This window comes from Geotrypetes seraphini, chromosome 13 (assembly GCF_902459505.1).
Source record: "Geotrypetes seraphini chromosome 13, aGeoSer1.1, whole genome shotgun sequence".
Classification (NCBI taxonomy): Eukaryota; Metazoa; Chordata; class Amphibia; order Gymnophiona; family Dermophiidae; genus Geotrypetes; species Geotrypetes seraphini.
This window is the reverse complement of record NC_047096.1, coordinates 11043587-11062586: the sequence shown is the minus strand read 5'-3', so window position 1 is coordinate 11062586 and position 19000 is coordinate 11043587. Positions and strand designations below refer to the sequence as shown.

General features: G+C 44.4%; 1 protein-coding gene across 1 annotated transcript; it reads left to right on the top strand.

The window, feature by feature from the left end:
* Positions 1-679: 679 nt before the first annotated feature.
* LOC117347569 (potassium voltage-gated channel subfamily A member 10-like) lies at positions 680-2224 on the top strand. Its single transcript, XM_033918669.1, has one exon. The coding sequence runs from the start codon at positions 680-682 to the stop codon at positions 2222-2224; it is 1545 nt and encodes a 514-aa protein (XP_033774560.1).
* The last annotated feature ends 16776 nt before the right edge of the window (positions 2225-19000 follow it).

Here is a 19000-nt window from a genome sequence, read left to right as displayed (position 1 = left end):
CACGCTTACACGTTAGGTATTCAATGTCAATTCCGTTACAGATGGCACAAACAAGTCACCATGATGGACAGAGCACAACTTGGATAAAGGGATATAAGCCTGAATAATACCTACCAAAGTTGCAGGAGCCAAACCATGCAAAACACAAATAGACCAAGTAGTCTAAAGCAGTGGTTCCCAACCCTGTCCTGGAGGAACACCAGGCCAATTGGGTTTTCAGGCTAGCCCTAATGAATATGCATGAAGCAAATTTGCATGCCTATCACTTCCATCATATGCAAATCTCTCTCATGCATATTCATTAGGGCTAGCCTGAAAACCCGATTGGCCTGGTGTTCCTCCAGGACAGGGTTGGGAATCACTGGTCTAAAGTATATACGGTCTTCTAACTTCAACCAGTATAGCTTCACGTAATATTCTGTTACATGTTCAGCTCTTTCCAAGCGAAAAAGAGTTCTAACCACTGAGTTTTGAGCAACCTGGTCTCTCTCTCTCTCTCTCGCTTTCTGGCAGCTCTTAGAGAAAAAAAGAGTATCCAGAGTCAATGGGATTCCTTGCAGATAAGAGAAAATGCCACCCATAATCTTTTCTGTCTTTCTCTTTTCCTGCAGATCATCACCACACGATGAGAAAACAACATTCAACTGATCTCAGCCTCTCCAACATCTCTGAAACTGGCATGTCCAGCTGGAAGGAGATGGAGGTTTCCCACTTCCCTCTCGAGAATTCAGCTAGAAAAGGAGAAGACGTGACCCACTGCAATGATTCCGTCGCCGGCAAGGAGCCAAGGAAAGGATGCCCCAGTTGTGTCACCCTCCTTGCAAACTGGAAATGTCTCGTTAATGAGAACTCAAACAATGAGACAGCTCTATCTAGCATCTCCAGGGAATGCCGTGAAACTCTGGGTATCGCACCGGCAAGAATGGAGGAAGGGGATCAGAGAGTGATCATAAATATTGCCGGACTCAGATTTGAGACAAAACTGAGGACTCTCAATGAGTTCCCAGAGACTTTGCTAGGAGATCCGTTGAAAAGGATGGCATATTTTGATTCCATGAGAAATGAATATTTCTTCGACAGGAACAGACCAAGTTTTGATGGGATTTTGTACTATTACCAGTCTGGTGGGAAGATCAGACGGCCGGCCAATGTGCCCATTGATGTTTTTGCAGATGAAATAACTTTCTATCAGCTAGGAAACGAGGCTATGGACCAGTTTAGGGAAGATGAAGGCTTCATCAAGGAAGCAGAGATACCATTACCCTCAAATGAGTATTATAAACAATTTTGGCTGCTCTTTGAGTACCCCGAGAGCTCTAATGCTGCAAGAGGTATGGCACTCGTCTCAGTCTTGGTCATTATCATCTCCATTCTCATTTTCTGTATTGAGACTTTACCAGAATTCCGAGAAGAGAAGGATTTTCAGTTGTCCAAGGATGGAAAGAACTTTACAGAAAAAGTAGAAGTCCCAAACACCTTCACAGATCCTTTCTTTGTGATAGAGACTGCATGCATCATTTGGTTTTCTTTTGAACTGGCTGTTAGGTTTGTCGTCTGCCCCAGTAAATCTAAGTTCTTCCAGAACCTTCTAAATATAATTGATATTGTATCCATCATTCCCTATTTTGTCACCCTCATCACTGAACTCAACCACGAGTCAGAACCTGTTGGGCAGCAAAACATGTCCTTGGCCATCCTGAGGATCATTCGGCTGGTGAGGGTTTTCCGAATTTTCAAGTTGTCCAGACACTCCACGGGACTGCAGATTTTGGGACAAACCCTGAAGGCCAGCATGAGAGAATTAGGCTTGTTAATTTTCTTCCTGTTTATTGGAGTTATCCTCTTCTCCAGTGCTGTGTACTTTGCCGAAGCGGATGAGCCAAAGTCCCAGTTTACCAGTATTCCAGATGGATTCTGGTGGGCAGTTGTAACTATGACAACTGTCGGCTATGGAGACATGTGTCCCATGACTGTGGGGGGTAAGATTGTGGGCACTCTCTGTGCTATTGCAGGGGTTTTAACTATCGCCCTCCCAGTCCCAGTCATAGTATCCAACTTCAACTATTTCTACCACAGAGAGACAGAGAATGAGGAAAAGCAATGTTTGGCTGTAGAACCAGAAAACGGCCAGCTTGCCAGCTTGGTAAAAGTAGGAAGTGATGCTTCTCTGAACAAGAATGAAGGAACCTATACCCATGACCCAGCCAAGAATGGCAAGTCATGAAGACTTCTGAAGCCTCCGGATGTCAAGATTCTACTAATGCAGTATCTGATCCACTCATTTGGTTGGAAAATGGACTAAAATAACTTTTCTGTAGCATGGCCCAAGGGCCTTTTAAACACAGGGACCCTTTTGTTTGCTCTGTGGGTCGCCGATGACAACTAATACAGAACTATTCCCTTGACAAGGGATGCTACCAGTTGGTTGAGTCCTGCAAGAGTTACTAACTGATCCCCATGACTTTTGGCAGGTGAGCCTGTTTTTGGATCAGCTAGAGGGAAAGGACTGCTTTGAAACCCTAAAGGTAGCGCACCGTTTCTCCAAATTGCGAGCACATTTTTCAAAGAGAAATTCCCTGCGGGACCTCCCTTTGAAAATTTGGGGCCAGCGAGTACCCATTGACTTTGCAGAGTTTTTTTAAAGATAAAGTTCAAGATAGAAAATCCCCATAATCTTGCTGTTCCCCCCGTCTTCAGCTCTATCCCGTTCCCCCACTAAAACAGGCCAAAATTGGGACTCAGTAATGCTCTGTCCCAACTCCCGCTCCCAGGAAGAGCGCAAAGGGGTAAGCACCGATAGTGGAAGAGACGATTTAAGTACCCGATACCAGTGAGCGAGGGTATTTGCCATCGGCGGAGTAGCCGAAAAGAGAGTTTCCAACCGACCTTTAACCCAAGCCCCCTCCCTACGTCTCTGTTCAGCGTCCCAGTAAGAGAACAGATACCAAGAGGGCAGACCCCATGCATCTCGTGCTTGTTGGAAGGAGGGGACATGCCACTGGCCACTGAAGGCAGTGTGGTTTTCTGTCCAGGAAAATCTCTTTCAGAATGGTTCTCCTAAGAAACTTTGTGAATGATCTCTGAAATAAGAGCTACAGAATGAAAGCAGGTAGAACCTGTTCAGGTGACATGGAATCGCAGATGCAGCCCTTGGCAGAGGTAGACCTCTTGCAAGGCTCAGTCTGATGGCGGCAGAAACAGCTGAGAAATAGATGCCATCTAGGGTCCAGTGGTGATTTTCTGGCAGGGTCTGCTCAAGTTACCAACTTGGAACCTTTTTTTCCCCCCACTGCTACTGGAGTGGCTGGGGAATGCTGCCACTGGCCCTCATCTGTTTAGTGACAAAGGAAGGGATTACCTTCCAGCACTGGTACTTAGTGAAATATTAAACTGAAAAAGCAAAGCAAACGGTTGCAGCAGAGGAATATGCCCTCTCGGTGGGCTTCTTTCCCCAGTAGGAATCTTCATTCCTGTCCCCCACCCAAAACAGTCTCAGACCGAATTTGGCAAAAGACAGATGGATTTCAACAGGCAACCTTTAGGTTTGCAGGAGGCATCATTGCATGGGTTTGAGTCATTCCGAAGCTCTTCTTGTGCAGGCAGCCAGAGCTGTATTCTCCTCAGCAATGGACATGCAGCAGAGGGTCAGGAAGCTTATGCTTATGGAAAGCTAGGAGACAGGCTGCAGCTTATATTTTTTTAAAAAAATTACTGTAGTCTAGCTCTGACCAGTAACACAAGCATAAGGAAGCTGGGAAGCTGTCACAGATTAGTGACCCCATCAGATGCTTGGGTAGTTGTCTAAGGCTTTTAAACATTTATAGCAATTTTTCCTGGTTGCAGAAATGAATGTAAATTAAAGGATGTAGGAGCCATTAGCGGATGCTGTTCACTCCAACCAGTTGCCATAAGGGTCCAGACAGAGAAGATTTTATACCTGGGATCTCTCTGGGTCTGACCCAGAGTCTTGGGAATTTTAGTCAAATCGCTAGCGCTCAGGAAAATTCCTAGGTGCTGGACTTTCCCATGCTGCTCTCTGTTAGCTACATGGGAAGAGGTGGGATTAGGGACCAGAGGAACAGACTCTGCCCTGCTTTGTGCACTCCAGCTTCCTGTTCCCTGCCTGACAGGGGGAGGAACTACAACAGACGAGTTTCCTCCTGTTCCTTGAGCTGCATCAGAGGGAAGGCTCAGGGCTGGCGCTTGCAGCAAGTGTGTATGCTGGTGGCAAAGAACTAAAAAGGCACATGAGGAAGGGGGAGGGAGGTTGGGGGAGTGAAGTTAAGAGACCCCTGATTGCCTGGGGAAGAGGGTTCTCATACCAACTCAGTTTGGTTTCAGGCCCACCCAAAACTGGGTGTCTGGCTACATCCCTGGAGAGGGGGGAGAGAACCAGACATAGAGAAGGTTGATGTATACCTCCATACCAAATCTCAAAAGTTCCCAGATAAGGGGGATCTTGAATTACCTGCCACTTCTCATAATGCCTTGGAGTATAGAGATATTGGGGGGGAGGGGGTGCTGATACTGAATCGATCCCCCCCTTCCTGTCTCCAATAAAACCTCCCTACACCTTGATCTCCCAAACTAAGCAGGAATAAAAAAATAAATACCCTAACAGCAGAGGGCAATATGTTCCAGTGTTCATGGTGTGATTTGATGATTCAACTCCAATGTGGTCTCTGGTTCGTAAGACTTTAAAAGGCATTAGTATAACATAAAATGTGGTTCGGTTCGTTTTCACTTTTCTAATAAAAATATTTATTTAAAAAACAATGCATGACAGGGTGCTTCTCCTGCCCTCTTTTATGCCTTTTTCATTGCAGTTTTCTTCCGAGATCTGATTTCTGGTGCAAATACTTTAAGCATCGATTCTGTTCCTGGCTATCTAAGCAGTTATCTGGAGAAAAAAAAAAAAAATCAAGAGTTGAAAATGCTCCTCCCCCCTCTCGGAGACTTTTACCCATATCACAAATTTTGTGGAAGTGGAGGGAGGGCAGTTACTGATATTCTCAGAGGTGACTGGCGGCGGTCTTGTGGCATGCTTTCCCTATGAAAATATGTTTGCAGACCCGCACATACAAAGCATCCGCTGGCCTCCAAATTCCCCCCCAGATTTCAATTTTACCTCTTAATGTAATTACTAATAGACCCCCCCTTCCTATGCACCTCAATGGTAGGTAGAGGTCTCCTTCCTACGCATCGTCCATTTCTCACTGCAGAGTAGGTATGTGACCCAAGGACCTTTCCAGCATGCAGCATACTGTGGTAATGACTGACATACACAGACAATATTCGGCTGTTTGCTGTAGGGAAGATCTTTAACATAAGAGTCTGTAGTGTAGTTTACCCTATCATGGGACTCTTTCATAAGAACCCTGTGAAAGGCAGATGATTCAGGATCACTTTAGAAGATTAGCAGGGCATAGGATGCACACTGTGCAACTCAAGCCAATAAGAACCAAAGAATTGTCAGCCAACCGAAGGTCCATCAAGCTAATATTCTGTTTCCAACAGTGGCCAACCCAGGTCCCAAGTACCTGGCATGTAGCAAGATTTATGGTACACTAATCAGTTACATAAACAAGTTACATGCCTGTTAGTTTTGTCTAGGGAAAACCATAAACTCTGTCAGGTTCAGCTTTCTTGCCTATTTACACGACACAAGACCCAGGCTAATGAGAAATACTTTTATTATGAAAATAGAAAAATATAATTCACAAGCCAGCAGCAATATCTAAATATTGTTCACAAAATATCTGATTTACATATATGAAACTCAGTACATAATTATCACAATACACTTGTTAGATAACTAAGCAAAACTAATTCTTACACACACTAAACAATTCCTTATAATAATAATAATAATCCCTGATTATCAGCAATTGATTACAGTTATCACCAAAGATAGCTTTCCAAACCTTATCCTATATCACAATCGGATGCACTTATCTATCCCCAGCTTAAAGATAATAAATTCCTTATCTCACCATCTAGTTAGGCCTTGCCCTCGGGAGACGGAATTATCCTTCTGAGTTTAGCAGACGTAGAAAATCCTTTTGTTACAGGAACAAGTGTTCGTCAGCCACTGGTACAGCTATAATTTATTGGCAGCCAAGTTTCCTTGAAGGATAGAATTCAGATCTGTTTAGAGTCCGATTCACTCTCTCTCAGGCAGAGAGTCACATGAGGTAACTGTTCAGGTCTTAATTATTAAGAAAGAGAAGCGTGGAGAATACCTGTGGTAAGATGTGAGTTCCCTCGCATCCCGACACAGATTAATTATCATTAGCAACTTTTCACTTGGACCTCGTCAGATGACTTCCTTGGACCAATCCAGAAACAGATCTTAGATGAATAGCCTTTCTTTGTAAAATCTCATACAGGCTGGGAGACACAGGCGCCGTTCGAAAGATAAGCACAGCTTAGGAGTATAACTCCCCCAGGAATCACACAGTCTAAGCATGAAGGCATAGATGGATGTCCTTGACTAGAATACCATTCTGGTACATACCCAGAATGCATCAGGCAGAAACAGCAAAGATGTGTTCTTCTTTCTCTTCTTGCAAAGTTCATGCTGGAAAGATTTCTTGCAGACAATGGTTCAGGCTTGATGATGTCAGAGAGGACTAACCTTCAGGTGCAAATAAGGAAACACCCCTACAGGCAGAAACCCAACAGTAGCATAAAGCTGAGATTGTGTTGTCATAAAACCTTGTTCCACCAATGCCCAAGAACCAAACTCATCAGTTGATGTCACAATGGCTTGATTGTCCTATACTTGGCTCACATATGAACATAAGAATTACCATGCTGGGACAGAACGAAGGTCCATGAAGCCCAACAGGGCCAACCCAGGTCCCAAGTACCTGGCAGAAACCCAAAGAGTAGTAGTGCTGACATTGTGATGTCATAAAGCCTCATTCCACCAATGCCCAAGAACCAAACTCATCAGTTGATGTCACAATGGCTTGATTGTCCTATACTTGGCTCACATATGAACATAAGACAATGAACATATGAACAGGGGACAGACCGAAGGTCCATCAAGCCCAGTATCTTGTTTCCAACAGTGGCCAACCTAAGTTTATTATTATTAATTATTAAATTTCCAAGTTTCCAAGTTTATTAATTATTTGATTAATCGCTTATTCCGAATTCTAAGTGATGTACAAAACATTAAAATCTTGAGTTACAATAATCAAAGGGAAACAGACAATATAAATATAACTAACAAGACAAAACAAATGATACAAGAGGATGGGAATAGGAAAAGAAATACAAGTTTAAAAATAGTAAAGAAGACATATAAGGGGAAAAAACAATAGGGAGGGGGAGAATCTTAAGCAACAGAGAATTTAAAGACCAGGGTTCAATAGAGACACCTGATCTAATCCTATTTTCAGGATTACAAACCAAATCTAGTTTTATTAGCTGTCAAATGCATCTTTAAAAAGAAAGCATTTCAGCTTGCTCTTAAATCTATCCAAACCGAATTCTTCTCGTACATGAATTGGGAGTAAATTCCACATTTGGGGGGCTGTAACGGAAAAAATAGAGTGCCGCCGTATATTTTATGCTGCCTATCATAGGAATAAGTAAAGGATTTTCCCAAGCATAGCTAAGAGACAAATTGAAAGGGAGGGAGTGAAACAAACACAAGTTCAAAGATTTCTTCTGTGGCCTGACGATTTAATTTCTTGGAAATTTTGGAAGAAGAAAAATTACCTCACACAAAAAAAATTGTGGAAATTGAAAACGGCATAAATGCACAGCGGAACTTTTGCCTGATGTTCAGAGTTTCAACTTGAAAGCATGATTGGAAGAGCCTCTCTGAGGCAGTGCCATACCCCCTCTCCGGATATGTCAGTGTCTCGCACACTTAACCAGCTGTGGCACACTAAATTGGCAACCGCGGCTCAAGGGCACCTGGAAGTGCGTGGACGTTACCTGCGTGCGCAACGCCCTCCAGACGGGGCCCTGAGCCACCAGTGGGGGGTTGCTGAAAAAGAAGCGGCACAGAGAGGAGTCGAGATGCCAGGGCGGAGGAGAGGCGCTGGCGGCGGCTGACTGCCTACACGATGTACCTCTCACCGCGAGATGCACGTCCTGGAGGCAGTCTGCTGGCGCTGGCGCCTCTCCTCCTCCCCGGCGTCTCGTGGCACACCCGAAATCTCATGCGGCACACTAGTGTGTTGCAGCAGACAGTTTCGATACACTAGGGTTGCCAGACGTCTGGATTTTGAAAAGCGCCCTCGAAATCACGTCGGTTAGGAGGGCATCCACACGTGCGCGGATGCCATGCAATGATGTCACGCGCACGTGCGGATGCCCTCCTGCCCGACAAGAGCAGGCGGTGGGATTGGGAGCAGGACTGGGGCATAACAGGACGGGGATGGGTGGGCCTTGTGGGGGGCGGATCTAGGAGTCCGGATTTTACTAAAGTAAAATCTGGTAACCTTATGATAATAAAAGTAAGCCACAGAGACCTGCCCTCAGCAGTCGTAGATGAATTCTAATGCTGCTTGAAGTTTGCAAAATCAACTCTTCAGTGTGAAAACTGCCCACCCTCTTCGCACTACCCTCAGGCGCTGCACTGCAGCTTGAGTTCTCAAGCAAGGTCCTTGGCATCATTATCGATTCTTCTCTCTCCCTCAATGACCACCTCAACTCCTTGGCTAAATCATGCTTTGTCAGCCTCCACATGCTGAGGAAAGTAAGATCCTATTTTCGCCAACAACATTTCACCGTCCTTGTCCAATCCATTATCCTCTCCAAATTAGACTACTGCAATGCCATCTACTTAAGCCTATCAAAAAAAAGTCTTCAAAGACTCCAGCTAATCCAGAATACTGCAGCCAAGTTGATCTTTGCAAAACGCAAGTCTTACCATGTCTCCCCACTCCTAGCCAAACTTCACTGGCTCCCAGTGATTTCCAGAATCCATTTCAAATGCTCCTGCCTGGCTTTTAAGATCATTCATGGCATCCTTCCTCCCTTAATCCAACTATCTTATAACTCCTCGATCCTGACTACCAGACCCGCCCAAAGGTATAAATTATCCTTCCCCTCTCTACACGGTATTCGCTATGCAGGCAAACTGGGAAAACCCCTTCTCTTCAGAATCACAGGTCTTTGGAACGACCTTACTACCCCGCTGCGGAACCTGGGCTCCCTCCAATTATTCTGCAAGCAACTGAAAACCTGGCTTTTCACTAAAATGTAATTCTAACCCCCTTACTCTTCTCTTCTATATATAAGTTCATGTAAACCTTTTTTTCCTTCTCTTCCTATATTCTAAGTTCTTGTAAACTGTGCCGAGCTCCACAACATCCGTGGAGATGATGCGGTATATAAACTTAAGGTTTAGTTTAGTTTAGTTTAAAACTATTTCAAACTGTTCTGAAAAATGTACAGCTTCGTATCTGTGGTGGGTTAGCCTAACAAAAATTGCGCGCCCATATTTTTTAGACTGCCTGGGCTGTCCGTATTTCCTTTCTCCTCTGCCCTCGGTTGCAGTTTTTCAGTAATTAAATCGCTGGCTCTTGTACTGCCCTGACCTAACCACGTTTTGTGTTTGAGGGAATCAAAGGTCTCATGTTTCTCAGTGACTGTTATCGCAAGGAGGAAATCGTATGGCAGTGGATGAAACGCTTTTTCCACTGTTTAGAAAGAATATCTTTCAGCCTCTTGCAACCTGTAAGTCAATCCAGTTGGCCATGGGTCTGACCTGTATGAATGATGCCTGCCCTGGTTTCTGATCCTGACTTGGATCTGAGACTTGGGGTTAAAATTTCTCAAGGAGGGCCCATTGAAATATTTATCTTGCGGCTCAGTGCCACTACAATTATTCATTTATATATGGCTCAACCCGGTCAGATTGCTTGCAGAAAATTAGCCTGGAATTTCCATGATGGCCTTGAAATCAGAGAGGCCTCGATCACAGATATCGGCTCCGTGCTGACACTCTGGGGATAGACTGAAACCTCTAAGAAATTCTCGGTGGCCAGATTTTTCTTGTCTAATTAGTGATAAAATACCTAACAGTAGCCCACATCGATAACTCCTCCCTCACATTGAAGAGTTTCGGGGGGGGGGGGGATTATTAAAGTGGGCTATTATTAAGATTTGAAATACCGCTTGCACATGAGTATTAAGCAGTTTACAACGCTAGTAATATAATAGGCACCGTCAGTAGCGCGCAGGACAACTGCACCCCGACAATTCCGCTCTGACAAATGTGCGCGCATGAAGAGAGCGGGATTTTTGGGGCACAATTGTAAATATAGTGGGGGGGGGAATTTGCAACAGTCGGGTGCGTCAGCATCCCCCTGAAGAAGAGTGGAATTGTAGTGTGTGGGGGGATTCCCCCCACGACACCTCCCCTTCAGAGTGGAAGAGCGGAAACGGGAAGGCTTCGGGAGGAGAGTGTGAGTTGTAAGTGTCTAAGAGCCAACATCATCAGTGATGTCACAATGACCTGAATGTCCTATACGTGGCTTACTTTTTTCTTAAAGATCCCACGGCTACAAGAGGGCATCCGCTGAAACTCAGGGGTGGGAAATTTCATGGTGACACCAGAAAATATTTCTTCACCGAAAGGGTGGTTGATCGCTGGAATAGTCTTCCACTACAGGTAATTGAGGCCAGCAGCGTGCCAGATTTTAATAAAAAATGGGATTGGCACGTGGGATCTCTTCACGGAGGAAGTTAGGGGGTGGGTCATTAGTTTGGGCAGACTAGATGGGCCGTGGCCCTTTTCTGCCGTCAGTTTCTATATTTCTATGTTACATACTGTATAGCAGTGATTTTGATTTCTGGAGACTTGTTTTTCTTTAATTAAGGGGCAAAATTATCAACGTGGGGTACCACTGAGCTAGTTTACTGTTTACCCCAGTTATGGGATCTGGGCTAAAACAGCACGAATTGGTGGTAAAATAACCCATCTTAACGATAGCCCACGCTGATAACTTCCCCGCTTAGAGTTTCAATCTCTGGTAACTAGAGCTGATACTGTGATGTCATAATGCCTCATTCCACCAATGCCTAAGAGCCAACCTCAACAGTGATGTCACAATGGCTTGATTGCCCTATACGTGGCTCACTTTTATTACACCGTGTTTCCCTGAAAACAAGTCAGTGTCTTATATTAATTTTGGATCCAAAAAAACGACCTAGGGCTTATTTTCGGGGATGTCTTATTTTTTTCATGTACATCAATCTTCTCTCCCTTCCTCTCCCCCAATTCTCCCCCCCCTGTGCAGTATCATTTCTCCCCTTGTGCAGCAGAACCCCTCCGACCCTCCCACCATGAGACTGACATACCTCCGTTCAGAGACCTCCTAAAGCAGCAGTGGTGTCAGGGATGGAGTCAAGGAGTGTCGGGGACATTTGGGGGAGGGGGTTGATCATAACTAGGGCTTATTTTTGGGATAGGGCTTATTTTTGGGATAGGGCTTATTTTCAGGGAAACAGGGTATATAGCAGTGATTTTGATTTCTAGAGAAATTATTAAGGGGCAAAATTATCAATGCGGGGGTACCACTGAGCTAGTTTACTGTTAACCCCAGTTATTAGTAACTAGGACTTTTTGCATAAAATGGGACCTGTACTATAGTGGCCTTTGCTAATGGTACAATAACATTTTAACGATAACCCACATTTCTAACTATACCCCTAAAGCATGTTATTTTATTGTTGACCTCAGAGATTAGTAACTAACCCCCCTCCGTTACGAACGCGTATCGCGGGTTTCAGCTCCAACTCTCATAGGAATTCTGTGAGCGTCGGATCAGTTACTGCCGGTGCTGGTGCTAAAACCCACGCTACGCGTTCGTAAAGGAGGGAGTAAGTCTCATGCATAAAATGGAACCTGCACTAAAATAGCTCAAATTGGTGGTAAAATAATCTCTTTGATAGCCCACATTGATAACTATGCCCCTTAGTTTGGTAATTAGGTACTTAATTTTATCACCAGCTGCAATGGGCCACCTAACTTATAGGATATACAATATTTCCAGTTTTGTTTAATATCTATCTGTACCGTACACTTTTATCTTGATCAGCAAATATGTAATTTACTAGTTCAACACTAGGTGTCAGTATAACACTACAAAGAAGCACTTATATCTTGCAGACTAGCCACTGGATAGTAACGGTTCTTTTTAATTATTATTATTTTTAAGATTTCAGAATTAAGAACACAAAAGTAGCCTTACTGGGTCAGGCAAATGATCCATCTAGCCCAGCATCCCGTCTTCACGGAGGCCAATCCAAGCCACAAGGACCTGGCAAAAACCCAACTAGTAGCAGCATTCCATGGCACCCATCCAGGGCAATCAGTGCCTCCCCCCCCCCCCCCGGTGGTGTGGCGAGGGTGAGAGGTGGCCCTCCCTCACCCTCTTCATCCCCACCTCCACACGCTCCTTCCTCGCCCCCTCCTACCGCACGCATGCCGCTTCCTTTACACGTTCCTGGTTTGAGCAGCAACTCCGATGCTGCAGTTGAGCCAGCATCGGCTCTTCCTCTGATGTCACTTCCTAGGTGCAGGTCCAGGAAATGACATCAGAGGAAGAGCTGACGCTGGCACGACAACAGGTTGGGGGTTGCTATTCGTGCCAGGACCGTTACAGAGGTATGGGGGAAGGGAAGCAGTGTGCATGTAACAGTGTGCGTGTGTGGTGTGTGGGGGAGGAGGGGCGGGAAGGAGCAGGGGGTGGAGAGGAAGACAGATGTCCTCACTTACCCCCTTACTATGCCACTGCTTCCCCCATGTCTATCTTAACAGCAGACTATGGACTTTTCCTCCAGGAACTTTTCCAAACCTTTTTTAAAACCAGCTACATTAACCACTCTTATCACATCCTAGCGAAATCCATAGTAACATAGTAAATGACGGAAGATAAAGACCCAAGTGGTCCATCCAGTCCGCTCAACCATAGATAAATTATTTAGTTTAAATGGTCCATTTTCTTAGATATTTCTGGGCCAGAAACCTAGAGCCCTGCCCAGGTTCCATCAAAGCTCATACATATCACGTGTAGTTTGTTCAAATGAGAAACACTTTGCTTTGTTTTTTTTTTTTTAAAGAGATATTTGTGAGGAATGGAGCAAATCAGAAATAAATAATAAAGCCACAGGAAACCAGGCTCCCAATCAATCGAATGTACCTGGGGGTAGGGTTACCAGATTTTACTCTTGACGTCACCGCGTTCCATCCGCGTATGCGCAGATGCCCTCCTGATGCGGTCCCGAGGTGGAAGCTTTTCAAAACCCGTTGACATCTGGGTAAATCCCAAGGCCTGGTAACCCTATCCTGGGGCAATGGGGGGAATTAAGTGACTTTCCCAGGGTCACAAGGAACAGCGTAGGTTTGAACCCACAACCTCAGGGTGCTGAGGCTTTAACCACTGTGACAGTCATTTTTGCTAGAAAACATACAAGGCCAGTTCTGTGTCATGTCCTACATGGGGACCTACAGGCATGCTGGGATGTTTAACTCTTCAGGGCTCATACTAGCCTCTCAGCATCTTCCACACCAGCACAAACCTAAAATTCCCCAGCTGGTGTTCTTCTTGAGAGCTCATGGTGTGATTATAGCTCTTTTTGGAAGAGGCCAAGTCCAGAATATCTGAGGGTAGGTATTGAGGAAATATGCCAAAATGGGGCTCAAGGAAACCAGTCTTTCTGATTGCAAACTAATTGCAAAATTTCCTGTCATGCTTCAGCTGCCGAAACACTTTTTCTACTATTTCACTCAGCTAATCTGGAGAACCAGGAGAGAGACTGCAAACAGAGCATCAGGTTTCTGTATCGGTGTGAGAGGAAAACATTCCCCACAGAGGAGCCGAACTCGCAGAGGAAGATTCCCAAAACTTCACGATAAAATCCGACGGGCTGCTACCGGGGTCGCTATTGTAACGATTTCAAAAAGGCGATTCTCAAAAGGCCCTGCATGCAAATGAGGTTCACGGATGTTCACGTAGGCTCGCTAAATTTTCTCGAGATGAGTCGCTGGTGGGAGCGATCAGCACGTGCACGGAATACACCCGCATTTTGAATAAAAAACAAACCCACCAAACCATATCAAAGTTCGGCAGGAGAGATGCCCATTCTCTCCCGCCGTGCTCACACAACCTCCGGACACCCATCCCTGGCAGCAGGAGGGATGCCCACTCTCTCCCGCTGTGTCGCACAAACCCCCGCCACTACTACCCCCCCCACCCCCACCCCCAGTGGGAGAGAGGCCCACTCTCCCACTGCGTTGCACAATCCCCTGACATGGAAGAGATGCCTACTCCCTCCTGCCGCACAATACCCTGACACTAGTAACTCCCCCTCCCCCCCCCACAGCGGGATGGATGCCCACTCCCTCCCGCTATCGCCCCTGACAACTCCTCCCCATGCCCCTGACGACCCCCACCCCTCCCTACCTTATTAACGAAGTCCAGCAGTGCATCCTGAGATGTGCCAGGGAGGGGCCTCTGATTAGCCCAGGCGCTTAAGGCCCTTCCTAGGGAATCACTCGGAGATGATAGAGAATTGTTCGGAGTGCTCATTTTAATATTAATGAACTCGTTGCACTATATTTGCACGGCAATATCGGAGGCTGGTAGGAAAAAGGCAGGTTTTAGTTTTGAGAATCTTCCCCTCGGTGTCCTCAGTGGTCACTAAGGTGGCAATTCTCTACGTGGGCACGTCCCTATGGCCTTGCAGTGAAAGCCTCCAGATCCCATTATAGAATTGTAGCCTAACCTGGTATCAGTACTTCTTACATTTATGTGCCCAGCAGTTACACCAGCCATAGACATGGCACCTATGGGTCCCTAATTATGGCAAAGGCATTTGTAACATGCCTGTAATTGGGAGCTCACTTGTATGCACACCTTGCATTTGAATACTATTCAACTGGAATCCCCTCCCGAGGGAAGTGGTGGAAAGGAAAACGGTGATGGAATAAAAAAAAAAAAGGTGGGATAAACATAGAGGATCTCTAATTAGAAAACGAAGAATGTAAATTAAAGAGCTAAGGCCAGTACTGGACAGACTTGAACGATTTGTGTCCCATATGTGGTGATTTGGTGTAGGATGAGCTGGGGAAAGCATTAATGGGAACTCCAGGAACTTGGAACATCAGGATGATACTGGCCAGACTTTATGGTAGATATCCTGCAAACAGGATGGTTGGATAGGCTGGAGTGAGCTTGGATGGCAACATCACCAGCTGGAACCTAGGACAATACCAGGTGGACTTTACAGTCTATGACCCAGAAATACCAAAGAAGAGACAAGTTAATTTAATCATGTATTTTTTAAATGGGTATAACTTATGGGCCAACTGGATGGACCATTCAGGTCTTTATCTGCTGTATTTTATTATGTTACTATGTTACCTGGCAGAAACCCAGAGCTGAGATTGTGATGTCATAAAGCCTCATTCCACCAATGCCTAAGAGCCAACCTCAGCAGTGATGTCACAATGGCTTGATTAGATGGTAACTTCAGCATTTGGAACCTAAGACAATACCAGGTGGACTTTAGTCTACGACCCAGAAATATCAAAGAAGAGACAAGTTAATTTAATCATGTATTTTTTAATGGGTATAACTAATGGGCCGACTGGATGGACCGTTCAGGGATGTGAAGCAATGCGTTAATATCCAGGGGACCAGTTCTGGCTTTTCAACTCCTATTATAAATATTCTTGTACTGAGAACTTCCAGAGTTCAAGAAAGAAGCTAGATACCTTCAGGACAAATTTCTTCTCAGAGGGTTTCCAAAGAAAATGATACGTCAAGCATATCACAGAGCTTTTTGTGCGAACTGTAAATTGTTATTACTAGATCGTCCCAAGGAAACACAGAAGGGTCAAGTATGTGTTCTTACTCACTCGACCCAATCATTTAGAATTGCCCAAAGCATTCACAAACATTGGCATATCTTACAACTCCATCAGATTTTCCAGGATAATCCTTGTAGAGCATATACCCGGGGGAAGAATTTATCAGATTATCTAGTCACCTCAGATTACCGGACCAACACTGAGTCTATGCAAAACTTTGACATATATTTCATGCATCAGGGTCATCATGAACCGTGTGGTCATTGCTCAGTATGTGATACGTCCTATGAAGGGAACCAATGGATTCATCCTACTATCGGTAGCATCTATAAATTGAAATCCAACACTTCATGCTCTTCGACGTTTGTCATTTATGTCATCACATGTCCTTGTGACCAAGTTTATGTTGGATGCACTACTAAAAACATCAGGAAAATAATAATTGAACATTGGAGTTGCCTCAATACCCGAAAAATGACCGCGCCTATGGTAACTCACAATGTTTCACATAACCATTCTTTTTCCCAACTCCAGTGGTGTGTGCTGGAACAAATCCCTATCAACATTAACGGAGATAAACAACGCTCACATTTACTTTTACGTGAAAATTTATGGATTTTTTATTTAAAAACATTTTTTTCCTTCAGGTCATAATGAAAACGTGGACCGGTGCTTTGTAACCTAATTTGAACTGTCATCTTCATCCATTCACATTTTTGATTCTAACTTTTACTTTACTTCAACATTTTTATTTTTGTTTATCTCCATTTTCTTTCTCTTTTTTTAGTTTCACATTTATTTTTTTACGTCATTTATTTCCTTTTTCTTTTTGCTTGATCATTGCCCTATGTTAGCTTCAATAAAGTTGGATTGATGATGTCACCACATTTGCAATCAGTGCGTAACTGTTCGCGGGGGCTTTATGATTGGGCCTCTTCGTTCAAATCACCATTGAACGCCTTGAATGTGCAGGCCATGGATATATAAATTTAAATATAAGTTTGATTGAGCACTTCTTATGCTTTTTTGAAATAGATCCGGTGGGGGGTATAATACGTTTTTTGAAAGTCCGGCTCCTGAAGAAGTCAGCGAAACAGAGCTCTGTCGGGTAAAATAAGGACTTATTCCAGTCAACGACGGGAACACCATGGACTTATTTCAGTCAGCAACGGATAGTAGTTCCAGCTCTCGGAATTCAGATAAGTTGGTTCTCTTCATTGAATATTTACCACATTATTGACATGTACTGTGGATATTTGACTAATCATTTTTGAACTCAGAGGATTATGGGGAAAGAGGGAACAAACAGGCCATAAACTGCTAATTTTTATATGTTATATATTGTTGATTCAGTTTTGTTCAACACATTTGAGCACTTAGGAGGCACTTAGAAGGAGGCAAGATGACGTATCGGGCAATTTCACTTGGGCTTTAATAGTCTTCACACATTGGTGAGCCCGGGGGTTTCGCTTTCATGCAGTTCCCCGATACTGAAGCCCCCAAAGTTTCTCATATAGGTTTCATTTTTTTATTTATTTGTTTTCCCTCTTCCTTCATTATATGAGTAGAGGTGTCTTCCTCTCCTCATAGCGTGGTTCTTCTTTTTTACACCTTGGCGCTTTAATCGTGTCACCAGACACCCAAGTAACAACTGTCAGAGACGCAGGTCATTGGCAACTTCCCCCCCCCCCTCTCCAAATATTCAGCACTGCCTGAAAAGTATATTTAGGCCCGTTAATGTCCTCCCTTTCACCCTACAGACCTGCTTGCCACATAACCCCATTCTCGTAAGCACATGAGTGCATTTTATTCACCTCCAGGAGCCTCCGGGCTTGAATAATTTTATTATTGCTCCAGGCACGGCTGTTCATGCTGTGTGAAAAAAAAAAAAAAAAAAGTAGAAACACTGCCTAGAGTTAGCTCATTTTAAAAACATTGTCAGGTAATAACCCTATAACATTTTGAACCGTTTCCCCTTCTTTTTTAAAAAACTACTTATTATTACTTTATTATGACAGGGGTTGCCATACAGGAATTGGAAAAACTGGGATCGGTTAAACTATACCTTTTGGTGGGAAGTCTCTGTGTCACGCCTTTAAAATGGGACGTATTATGGCGATGCAACGGGGGCATTATAAGAAGTTTCTGGATATTTGGGAGCCATTGACAAAATCCTGCAAAGAGTGATTGCGGTTGATTTTGCCCCTGGATCCAGGGTGGGGTTGGAAAATATTTTTAATCTTCAATTTGAGTGTAATTTTTGAATATGAAGATGGGGGGTGTTATATGTATTTGTCATAGATTACAATTTGATTGAATTTAGGTGTTATTAGAGTGTAATATGATTGCATAATGTGTTGCACTTATTTTTGGTTTCCAAATGAATAAAGATAATTTTTTTAAAAAACTACTTACCATTTCCCACACAAAATTCACTTTTAAAGAGCCAGTGAGCGCTGGAGAGTGTCTTTTAGAAACAATTTTAGCATATGAAGGACGATGCGCACAGTCAAAAGTGGCCTTAGCACACCCTTGTAAGGATTTTTTGTTTTGTTTTGTACACTAAGGCCCAGACTCCATAAACAGCGCCATTGTCGGCGGCCAGCTTAAAAGCGGTCGCTGATTGTGTCAATCGGGGAAAGGTAGGCGCCGGAAATGCAGGCCGGGGTATTCAAGGCCTATGACACCTTATGTTACTTCTGGCATTAGCCACGGCTATGGTGGCATTAGGCGTCGTAAAGCACCTCCATAGGCGCGATTCCGGTGCTGTGCTTTTAGGCACCAGTAGACGCCTTGAATTTTGTTTGAAGACCACTTTTAAACAACACTTAGGCACTGGGGGGGTAATTCTGGATAATAAATTTACTTTCCATAACCAGATCAGTTCAGTCGTTCAGAAGGGCCTTGCGGTACCTGGATAATGCTATAGTGGTCATTTGCAAGAGTCAGTGGCCTGTGACTAACAACCCCATCGAAAAAGCAAATGATGACGGATAAAGACTATGGCTTATACATACTAGAGGTCTGCACGGGAACGGGGATCGTGGGAATCCCCCCTTAACCCACGGGACTCCCACGGGGACCCGCATCTGGCCCACGGGACTCCCACGGGGCTGGAAGGCTTTGGAAACAGGGTTCGTCCATATAATATAATGG